Raw genomic sequence first — 12627 nt, forward strand, 5'->3', positions numbered from 1 at the left:
GAATTCCTCCTCCTCTCTGTTCTAAAGGGATCAGTGTAGGTGGGACAAAAGATTGGCATCCACTTAGTGGAATGAAAGTTATGGTTTGCTGCTATGTAATCATATCTCTATGATTATGTTCCGGCCAAGGCAGTAACCATTCAACATGTAAGCAGTAGCCGTTCAACGTGTAAGCCAGTGGTCAGAAGAGATTGTGACGATGGATTTGATGGGTAGGTGTCAGTGCCTGATGAGACAGACTATAATCAAGGGAAATTAAATGGATAGCAGTTGAGTGGGAGAAGACCTTTTGGAGCAGGAGCTCAAAGTTCAAAGTAAATTTATAATCAAACTACATATATATCTCCATATACAACCCTAAGATTCATTTTCTAGCAGGCATTCCCAGAAAAGTGAAGAAACATAATAACCATAAGACCATAAGACAAAGCCATTTGGCCCATCGAGTCTGCTCCACCATTTTATCATGAGCTGATCGATTCTCCCATTTAGTCCCACTCCCCTGCCTTCTCACCATAACCTTTGATGCCATTGATAACATTTCTGAAAAACTATACATAAACAAAGACTGACAAAAATCCAACGTGCAAAAGAAGTCATATTGTACAAGCAATAAAAAGTAAATAATTAGCACTGAGAATATGAGTTGTAGAGGCAGAAAAAAAGAAATTCAGATCAAATGCAAATTTTAGAAATCTGAAATAAAAACAGAAAATTTGGGAAACACTCAGCAGATCAGATTCAAGATTCAAAATTCTAGATTGTTTAATCTCAATTGCGTACAAAAGTATAAGGAAGAATGAAATAATTGTTGCTCTGGATCTGATGCAGCACAAAAACACAATAAGGTAAAGAACATATTTAAAAAACAATAGGTATAAATATATAAGACAGCTCATATACTGTGCATGGAGTGACTGTGTATGCATAAAGTGATGCTTGCTACGGGAAGTTTTGTACATAACTCAAGAAATAGTAGACAATGGATTACAGTGGAAAAAGGTTGGAGAGTGGTCAATGATAAGGGTTTCTGAACAAGCTGGCTCTCTGATCGAACAGCTCCTCCTGGATCACGTCCTGGATTAACACATTGACGTCATATGGAGGCTTGCATGCTTCAAGGACTCCATCAGGCAATGCCAACTCAGGGCCGTTCCTGTTGGGATGGCTGTGGACGAGATCCAGACGAAGATTGATACATCCCCGACTCCCGAACAAACAGACTCGTGACTGTCCTTCCTGGGCCACACTTCATCATGAATCAAGCCAGCCTTTAACAGATACTGTCTTGGTCATTGCCCAGAATAAAAAGCACCTCTTTCACCTCAGACGGCTGAGGAAGTTGGTATGGGCCCCCAAATCCCAAGAACTTAACTTTCTACAGGGGCACAATTGAGAGCATCCTGACTAGCTGCATCACTTCCTGGTATGGGAACTGTACCTTCCTTAATCACAGGACTCTGCGGAGAGTGATGCAGACAGCCCATTGCATCTGTCATTGTGAACTTCCCATGATTTAGGACGTTTACAAGGACAGGTGTGTAAAAAGGGCCCATAGAATCATTGGGGACCCAAGCCATCCCTACCACAATCTATTCCAGCTGCTACCATCTGGGAAGCGGTACCACAGCATAAAAGCCAGGACCAACAGGTTCCAGGACAGCTTCTTCCACCAGGCCATCAGACTGATGAAGTCATGCTGATTTGAGTGTATTTCTATATTACATTGTGGCGCGTGGCCCAGTGGTTAGCGCGTTGGATGAGCGATCTGAAGGTCATGGGTTCGAGCCTCAACCGAGGCAGCGTGTGTGTCCTTGAGCAAGGCACTTAACCACACAATGCTCCAGTTTACCCAGCTGAGAATGGGTACTGGCAAAAATGCTGGGGGTTAACCTCGCGATAGACTGGCATCCTATCCGGGGGGGGGGGGGGGTCTCATACTCTCAGTCGCTTCATCCATGAAAACCGGAATAAGCACCAGCCTGATGGGCCACAAGGCTTGTGACAGAATTTTAATCTATATTACATTGACTGTTCTATTTATTATAAATTACTATGATTGCACATTGCACATAGAGATTTTTACTCCTCACGTATGTAAGAAATAAAGTCAATTCAATGGTAACTTTTCTAACAACAAACCAGCACTAAGATCACTGGAAACTCAGATCAAAATATTTTCACTCAAAGTCGAAGGTATGTCAATGGCGAAATCCAAATACCTCTCTAAAATTCTGACAGATAATGACATTAATGTAGTTGCCTTCAAGAAACTGAAATTACTGAGACCTCTGCTCCACCAGGATATAATAGAGTGACAGCTGTATTCCACAAGAAATATGGGACAGCTGTTTATGCTAAAACTTATTTACTTTCATTGCAGTTTCTAGCTCTAACCTCAGACCAGATAACAATATCCACTATGTCTCTATTCAAATAGGTGAAAATCTAATTCTAGTAAATGTCTATAAAGCTCCAAATGAAGAGTGTCCAAATCCACTGTTACCAAAAATCAAACACCCAGCAATATTCCTCAGCGACTTTAACAGTCATCATACAGATTGGGGATATTCAGAAAACAACATGACTGGAAAAGTTATCAGTCATTGGGCATCTAATATCAATCCTAAAGATAAAGGAGCATTCTTCTCAGCTAGATGGCAACAAAATTACACACCAGACCTCCATTTTGTAACAACAACCAGTCAACTTGATCCCTTACCAGCTACTTGAGAAATCCTTGCTCATTTTCCTCATAGTCAGCACAGACCCATGCCAATAATGGTGGATCCCAAATTCCCACTCATCTCTCTATCCCAGATCCCAGATGGAACTTCAGAAAAGCAAAATGAGAAAAATTCACCTTGCAATTCAACAATACGTATAGCAAAATACCACACACCGCCAAAAATTTCCATCGATTTCATAGACTCAGGCTCAAATGTGCAAAAGAGGCAATACTGAAAGGTCATCAACAAGAGTACGTTCCTTGTTGGTCTAAAGAAAGCGAAGAACTATTTCAAGAATTTAAAACAACAGGCGATACGACTATAGCTAATGATCTCCTCAGATCGCTCCACAATGACAGGCAAATAGATAGATAGAAACTGTCGAAAACATTGACACTCACTCAGTGCAGAAACCTGCATGGACCCTCCTCAAAAAACTAGACCACAACACAGTACCAAAGTAACAAACCAGTTATCCAGTAATGTGGATGTCAACAAAACAGTAACTTCATATTTCATCTGGTCAACCAACTAACCGAACTTAAGCAATATCAAACTAAATGAAAGAACTACCCAATGACCCACACATAAAGTATTAGGAGTCACACTAGGTCAATCACTCTCATACAAGATCAACCTTTAAAATGTTGCAAAGAAACTAAAATTCGGAACAGCCATGATTAGAAAGAGAGCAGGAACCAGTCAGTCCTACAAACATTTAGACTAACGCTATGTTTTTCAGTTGCCAAATATTGTGCACCCACTTGGGAGAGAAGTGCTGACACAAACATCATCAATACACAGCTCCATACTTCTGAATAATCTCAGGAGCCCTAAATCCACACCTCTCCAATGCTCCCAGTGAGCGGAACAGCACCCCCGGAGATCTGTAAGAAGAGCAGCTTCAGCAACATCCTACAAACATATTCAAAATATGCCCAACAATATTCCACTTCGTAAACTTACTGAAAATGCTGCTGCAACTTCTCAACGCAAATCTCAAAAACATTTCTACAACTTGGAAAACCTTGACTCCTATGACGACCACACTGAATGGCACCAATATGGCATACCAACACAGCCCTGGTGGAGATGTGATTGATGACCCCACCTTGCTCCTCCCAGAAAAAAGCTGCCAGACAAAACTGGACAGCCATAAATAGACTCAGAAGTCAACATGCCAAAACAGAGCAAACACTACATCAATGGAGTGCCCAACAAGCCCAAGCTTGCCCCTGTGGTACCCCAACATCCTCCACCTGGTTCAAACATACCCTTTCAGCAAGATTTGAGATGGCTTCGCCACGGTCCATCAAAGCAGCCATGAGCTGGAAGAGTAGCTCGACAAAAAACAATTAAAAGTATGAAGAGAAAAACACCTGACATATGAAACAACAGTAATCTGGCAGCGTTAGGAGCTTATTTCAGGTACTGGAAATGAATTATCTAACCACAAATTCTTCTGTGAAGGATAGAACTCAGATAACGTTAACTCTGGTGCAAGGGGGCCTTTTTTTTATTATGGCCAGTGAAACATGACAATTTCAATAAACAAATTTGCTGCTTGTAAAAATACTGAGAGATTTGAATTTTCCAAAGTTACCAAATTAAATTTTTTAAATTTTTTTAAATTTAATTTTTCCAAATTAAATTTAAAAGGAATTTAATTCCCTGGGAAAAGGGCTTAGGCTATACATTCAATCTATGCTTATTATTATCTTGTATATCTCTATCAAATCATCTCTCATCCTCCTTCAATCCAAGGAGAAAGGCCCTGGCTCACTCAGCTTATCCTCATATGACATACCCGCTAGTCCAGGCAGGATTCTGATAAATCTCCTCTGCACTTCTCTAAAGCTTCCACATTGTTCCTACAATAACTCTTTACAACACATGTTCTTTAAGTAGAATACAAATGAGAAGGAATGATTAAATAAAATAATTTTCCACTGGGCTTTAGAAATATGCCTGTTTCTTTTAACCAGCTATTGTTAGTAATGTTTATAACTAATTATAAGGTGCTGTGATTGCAGTGTTGAAATGTATAATTATTATAATTAACTTAAATTTCTTCTGTTAAACAGCTCAGCAACTGTTTCAGCTCAGATGCCACATGTATCAGGCGAAAGGGCTTCTGCCTGCTGACAGCAGTGGTCTTTCAGATCCTTTTGCTAAAGTGACATTTGTTTCACAATGTCAGACAACTAAGGTAAATATGAGATGTTAATAAGACCAGAAGATCAGCAGACATAGAGGCAGAAACAGGCCATTCAGCCCATCGAGTCTGCTCTGGCTGGTTTATTATCCCTCTCAACTTCATTCTCTTGCCTTCTACTAGTGACGTTTGAGGCCTTCAGCAATCAAGAACCACTTTAAATATACTCAGTGACTTAGCTTCCCCGGAAAATGACACTGGAGAGGTAGTAATGGGGATCAAATAAATGACAAATAAACTTAAGTATTTTGCCTTAGCCTTCACCGTGGAAGATACCAGCTGTATGCCTAAAATTCAAGAGTGTCAGGGGCAGAAGTGAGTGCAGTTGCTATTATTAGGGAGAAGGTGCCTAGGAAGCTGAAAGTTCTGGAGGTAGACTAGTCACCTGGGTCAGATAGAATACACCCCAGGGTTCTAAAAGAGGTGGCTGAAGAGATTGTGGAGGCATTATTAATGATCTATCAAGAATCACTAGATTCTGGAATGGTCCCAGGTGACTGGAAAATTGCAAATGTCACTCTATCTTTCAGAATGGAGGGAAGCAGAAGAAAGGAAATTATAGGCAAATTAATGTGACTTCAGTGGTTGGGAAGATGCTAGAGTTGATTATTAAGGATGAGGTTTTGGGGTAGTGAGAGATAGAAACATAGAAACATAGAAACATAGAAAATAGGTGCAGGAGTAGGCCATTCGGCCCTTCGAGCCTGCACCGCCATTTATTATGATCATGGCTGATCATCCAACTCAGAACCCAGCCTTCCCTCCATACCCCCTGACCCCTGTAGCCACAAGGGCCATATCTAACTTCCTTTTAAACATAGCTAATGAACTGGCCTCAACAGTTTGCTGTGGCAGAGAATTCCACAGATTCACCACTCTCTGTGTGAAGAAGTTTTTCCTAACCTCGGTCCTAAAAGGCTTCCCCTCTATCCTCAAACTGTGACCCCTCGTTCTAGACCTCCCCAACATCGGGAACAATCTTCCTGCATCTAGCCTGTCCAATCCCTTTAGGATCTTATACGTTTCAATCAGATCCCCCCTCAATCTTCTAAATTCCAACGAGTACAAGCCCAGTTCATCCAGTCTTTCTTCATATGAAAGACCTGCCATCCCAGGAATCAATCTGGTGAACCTTCTTTGTACTCCCTCTATGGCAAAGATGTCTTTCCTCAGATTAGGGGACCAAAACTGCACACAATACTCCAGGTGTGGTCTCACCAAGGCCTTGTACAACTGCAGTAGTACCTCCCTGCTCCTGTACTCGAATCCTCTCGCTATAAATGCCAGCATACCGTTCGCCTTTTTCACCGCCTGCTGTACCTGCATGCCCACTTTCAATGACTGGTGTATAATGACACCCAGGTCTCGTTGCACCTCCCCTTTTCCTAATCGGCCACCATTCAGATAATAATCTGTTTTCCTATTTTTGCCACCAAAGTGGATAACTTCACATTTATCCACATTAAATTGCATCTGCCATGAGTTTGCCCACTCACCCAACCTATCCAAGTCACCCTGCATCCTCTTAGCATCCTCCTCACTGCTAACACTGCCACCCAGCTTCGTGTCATCCGCAAACTTGGAGATGCTGCATTTAATTCCCTCATCCAAGTCATTAATATATATTGTAAACAACTGGGGTCCCAGCACTGAGCCTTGCGGTACCCCACTAGTCACCGCCTGCCATTCTGAAAAGGTCCCGTTTATTCCCACTCTTTGCTTCCTGTCTGCTAACCAATTCTCCACCCACACCAATACCTTACCCCCAATACCGTGTGCTTTAAGTTTGCACACTAATCTCCTATGTGGGACCTTGTCAAAAGCCTTTTGAAAATCCAAATATACCACATCCACTGGTTCTCCCCTATCCACTCTACTAGTTACATCCTCAAAAAATTCTATGAGATTCGTCAGACATGATTTTCCTTTCACAAATCCATGCTGACTTTGTCCGATCATTTCACCGCTTTCCAAATGTGCTGTTATCACATCCTTGATAACTGACTCCAGCAGTTTCCCCACCACCGACGTTAGGCTAACCGGCCTATAATTCCCCGGTTTCTCTCTCCCTCCTTTTTTAAAAAGTGGGGTTATATTAGCCACCCTCCAATCCTCAGGAACTAGTCCAGAATCTAACGAGTTTTGAAAAATTATCACTAATGCATCCACTATTTCTTGGGCCACTTCCTTAAGCACTCTGGGATGCAGACCATCTGGCCCTGGGGATTTATCTGCCTTCAATCCCTTCAATTTACCTAACACCACTTCCCTACTAACATGTATTTCGCTCAGTTCCTCCATCTCACTGGACCCTCTGTCCCTTACTATTTCTGGAAGATTATTTATGTCCTCCTTAGTGAAGACAGAACCAAAGTAATTATTCAATTGGTCTGCCATGTCCTTGCTCCCCATAATCAATTCACCTGTTTCTGTTTGCAGGGGACCTACATTTGTCTTTATCAGTCTTTTCCTTTTTACATATCTATAAAAGCTTTTACAGTCCGTTTTTATGTTCTCTGCCAGTTTTCTCTCATAATCTTTTTTCCCCTTCCTAATTAAGCCCTTTGTCCTCCTCTGCTGAACTCTGAATTTCTCCCAGTCCTCAGGTGAGCCACTTTCTCTGGCTAATTTGTATGCTACTTCTTTGGAATTGATACTATCCCTAATTTCTCTTGTCAGCCACGGGTGCACTACCTTCCTTGATTTATTCTTTTGCCAAACTGGGATGAACAATTGTTGTAGTTCATCCATGCAACCTTTAAATGCCTGCCATTGCATATCCACCGTCAATCCTTGAAGTGTCATTTGCCAGTCTATGCCAGATGCATGATAAAGCAGGCCAAAGTCAGCATGGTTTCCTTAATGAAAAATCTTGCCTGACAAATCTGTTAAAAATTTTTGAGGAAATAACAGGTAAAGTAGTCAAAGGAGAATCAGTGGATGTTGTTAATTTGGATTTTCAGAAGGCCTTTGACAAGTTGCCACACATGAGGCCGCTTAACAAGATAAAAACCCATGATATTACAGGAAAGGTACGAGTGTGGATAGAACATTGGCTGACTGGCAGGAGGCAAAGAGTGGGGAAAAGGAGTCCTATTCTAATTGGCTGCTGGTGACCAGTGGTGTTCCGCAGGGGTCAGTATTGGGATGACTTCTTTCCGCATTATGTGCCAACAATTTGGATGACAGAACGGATGGCTTTGTAACCAAGTCTGAAGATAATAAGAAGAGAGGTTGGGGGGGGGTGCAAGTAGAGCTGAGGAAGCAGAGAGTCTGCAGAAGGACCTAACCAGATTGGTAGAATGGGCAAAGAGGTGGCATATGGAATATAGTATGGGTAGCTATATGGTCACGCACTTTGGGAGAAAGAATAAAGACAAAGACTATTTTCTAAATGGTGAGAAAATTCAAAAATCAGAGGTGCAAAGAGACTTGAAGTTAACTTTCAGGTTGAGTCAGTGGTAAGGAAAGCAAATTCAATGTTAGCATTCATTTTGAGAAGACTAGAACGTAGCAAATATGTAATGCCTGGGTTTTATAAGGCACTAGACCATACTCAGAGTAATGTGACCAGTTTTGGGCCTCTTTTCTATAAAATCCTTTTTCATTGGGCACCTCTGGAAATGCGGCTTGTTAGCCCCTCGCTAACAGCCTCTGGACTCTGTGGCGAGAAACCCACCTTTCTCAGGCTTCGTGCATCTAGGCCGTATATGACTTTGGTCGCACCAAATCCATGAGGTTGGGATGTCTCACCCACCCAAACTCTGGTTTGTGTGAATTTTATGTGATCTCCTGCCCAGTAATCACCTGTCTGCAAGAAATAACAGTTTGTACACTGCATACAATTATAAAGAAGCATACTTAAGAATATTAACTTAAGCAAACAATTATTAAAGGAAAGAAAAAAAAACAAAAAGGGCCCATTATTCTTAAACAGTCAAATGCGTACTTAAGTTGGAGCTCATCTTGAAGTTAACTGTCACTCATGAGCTGGACCCTTGGTCTGCATAAAAGCACACTCCACCTTCTGAATGTTGCTCAAAATCCATCTCAAACAAACAGGTCTCCCACAGGAGCATCGGTTCTTCCTCCTTGAAGCCATTTAGCTGCACAAAGCACCTTGTGCAACAGGGACAGCTTCGTCAGCCATCTTCCCTCCTGCCATTTCCCAGCTCAAACAATATAAAGTCCCCCCCACACCAGTATTCTCCAGAAACTTCTCCTAATTCCACCATCCAGATTGGTGGACACCACATTCCTAAATTGAACAACAAAGCCTCTTCTTATCATAGCTCAAGCCCAAACAGGCTGAAAGCAGACAGACTGCTCTTGCAGTACTACTAAAATGAAATACCTACAGCATAGCAGTAAAAATCTTAACTCGGGCATTACATCTAAAAAAAGTTCTGCTGGCATTGGAAAGGGTCCAAAGGAGGCTCACAAGAATAACTCCAGGAATAAAAATTTTAATGTATGAGGAACATTTGATGTCTCTGGGCCTGTACTCACTGGAGTTTAGAAGTCTGGGGGTGGGAAATCTCATTAAAAGCTATCAGATCTTGAAAGACCGAAGTGGAGGGGATGTTTCTTATAGTGAGTGAGTCTGGAACCAGAAGGCACAGCGTCAAAATAGAGGGACATCCCCTTAGAACAAAGATGAGGAGGGATTTCTTCAGCCAGAGGCTGGTGAATCTGTGGAATTCATTGTCACTGTGGACAGTTGTGGAACCGAGTCACTGAATATAGTTAAACTGGTGCTTCTTGATTAATCAGCGCCTCAAATATTACTGGGGAGAAAGAAGGAGATGGATAGTGAAATAATCATGAAACAATTGCAGAGCAGACTCGATTGGCCAAATTGCATAATTCTGCTCCTATGTTTTATGGTCTTCTTTTGCCAGGACCCTGGTCCCAGCATGATGCAGATACAGCCCATCCCCAATATTTGTGCCAATGTCACACAAATTCAAATCCACTTCTTCCACACCAATCCTTGAGCCGCACACTTAGTTCTCTGATCTTATTAACTCTTTGCAACATGGTTCAGATAATGATCCAGAGATTATTACCTTCTTGTTTTTGTGTTTTAATTTAGTCCCTAGCTACTCAAATTCCCTAAGTAGAAACTCTTTCCTCATTCTTCCTGTCATTGATACCTACATGGACCACAACAAATGGACCATTCACCACCCACTCCAAACCCCTCAGCATGCCAGATGAGATGTCCTGAATCCAGGAACTGGGCAGACAACACAGGTTTCAGGAAACTTGATCCTTTTGCCAGTGAGTTGTGCCTATTCCCCAGACTATATTATCCCATAAGATCTTAAGACATAGGAGCAGAATTAGGCCATTCAACTCACTGAGTCTGCTCCGCCAATTCATAATGGCTGATCCCGGATTCCTCTTGACCCCATACACCTGCCTTCTCGCCATATCCTTTGATGCATTGACTAATCAGGAAACTATCAACTTCAGTCTTAAATATACCCACGGATGGCCTCCACTGCTGTCTAAGGCAGAACATTCCACAACTTCATTATTCTCCGGCTAAAAAAAATTCACCTTATCCCTGTTCTAAAAGGTCACTCCTCAATTTTGAGGCTGTGCCCTTTAGTTCTGGATACCCCCAACAAAGGAAACATCCTCTCCACATCCAACCTATCTAGTCCTTTCAACATTTGATAGGCTTCAATGAGATCCGCCCGCATTCTTCTAATTTTCAGTGAGTACAGGCCCAAAGCTGCCAAATGCTCCTCATATGTTAACCTCTTCATTCCCGGAATCATCATCGTGAACCTCCTCTGGACTCTCTCCAATAATAACACATCCTTTCTGAGACATAGGGCCCAAAACTGTTGACAATACTCCAAGTGCAGCCTGACTAGTGTCTTATAAAGGCTCAGCATTATCTCTTTGTTTTTATATTCTATTCCCCTTGAAATGAATACCAACGTTACATTTGTTTTATTTACCAGAGACTCAACCTGTAAACTAACCTTCTGGGAGACTTGCACAAGGACCCCTAAGTCCCTCTAATGTTTGAAACTTCTCACCATTTAGATAATAGTCTGCACTATTGCTCCTTTTACCAAAATGTATTATCATACATTTCCCAACACTGTATTCCATCTGCCACTTTTTTGACCATTCTTCTAATTTGTCTAAGTCCTGCTACAATTGCAATTCTTCTTCATAACTTACTACACCTTCACCTATCTTTGTATCATCAGCAAATTTTGCCACATAGCCATCAATTCCATTATCTATATCATTAACAAAGAATGTGAAAAGTAGCAGTCCCAATACTGACCTGTGAAGAATGCCACTAGTCACTGATGGCCAACCAGAAAAGGCCCCTTCTATTCCCACTCGTTCCTGCCTGTCAGCCATTCCTCTATCCATGTCACTGTCTTTCCTGTAATATCATAGGATTTCATATTGTTAAACAGCCTCATGTATGGCACCTTCTCAAATGCCTTCTGAAATCCAAATAAATGATATCCACTGCCTCTCCTTTGTCCTCTCTGCTTGATACTTCCTTGAAGAACTCTTAACAGATTTGTAAGGCAAGATTTCTTTTCACGGAAACCATGCTAACTTTGTCTTATAAATAGTCTCCAAATAGTCTCCTCATCCTTAATAACAGTCTCCAATACTTTCCCAACCACTGAGGTTAGGTTAACTGGCCTATAATCTCCTTTCTTTTGCTTTCCTCCCTCATTAAAGAGTGGAGTGACTTTTGCAATCTTCCATTTCTCCAGTACCATCCAGTGCATCTGTTATCTCTTCAGCAACCTCTCTCCGGTCTCTGGGATATAGACTATCTGGTCCTGGTGACTTATCCACCTTAAGGTCGTTCAGGTTGCCTTTTCCCTTTGTAATAGCAATGGCACTCACTCCTGCTCCCTGACACTCACTGACGTCTGGCATAGTGCTAGTGTTTTTCACAGTAAAGGCCGGAGCAAAGTACCCATTAAGTTCATCTGCCATTTCTTTGTCCCGCATTACTACCTCACTAGCATCTTTTCCTGGTGATGCAATATCAACTCTCACCACCCTAAATGTTTGTTCGATGATGAAATTCAATAAAAGATAAATGCAAAAAAAGAAAAAGCTTTTAGTAAGATATCTTACTTTATATTATTGGCTAGTTTGCCCTCATATTTCATCTTTTCCCTCCTTATAGCTTTTTTAGTTGCCTTTTGTCGGATTTTAAGAGCTTCCCAATCATCCAACTTCCCACTCACTTTTGCTACCTTATATGCCCTTTCATTGGCTTTTATGCAATCCTTAAGTTCCCTTGTCAGCTACAGTTGGCTACTCCTACCACTTGAGAACAACTTCTTCTGTGGGAGATATCTTTCCTGCGCTTTGTGAACTGTTCCCACAAACTTCAGCCATCTCTGCTCTGCTGTCACCCCCATCAGTATCCTCCTCCAATCCACCTCGGCAAGCTACTCTCTCATGCATCTATAATTCCCTTTATTCCATTGCAGTACTGATAGATGTGACTTCTGCTTCTCCCTTTCAAATTGCAGTATGAATTCAATCATATTATGATCACTGCCTCCTAAGGGTTCCTTTACATTAAGCTCCCTAATAAGATCTGGGTTATTACATTTTGCCCAATCTAAGATAGCCTTTCCCCTAGATGGCTCAAATATAAACTGCTCTAAAATC

The 12627-nt window shown here is 41.7% G+C and overlaps 1 protein-coding gene across 1 annotated transcript in view; it reads left to right on the forward strand.

Moving 5' to 3' along the window:
* The window catches only part of fer1l6 (fer-1 like family member 6), a 395360-nt gene that overhangs the window by 202000 nt on the left and 180733 nt on the right, over window positions 1-12627 (forward strand). Inside the window, exon 20 of the mRNA XM_063059547.1 lies at window positions 4814-4938. Coding sequence (XP_062915617.1) covers window positions 4814-4938 — 125 coding nt within the window. The remainder of the gene's footprint in view (window positions 1-4813; window positions 4939-12627) is intronic.

Source organism: Mobula hypostoma, chromosome 9 (assembly GCF_963921235.1).
Source record: "Mobula hypostoma chromosome 9, sMobHyp1.1, whole genome shotgun sequence".
In the NCBI taxonomy this organism is placed as follows: Eukaryota; Metazoa; Chordata; class Chondrichthyes; order Myliobatiformes; family Myliobatidae; genus Mobula; species Mobula hypostoma.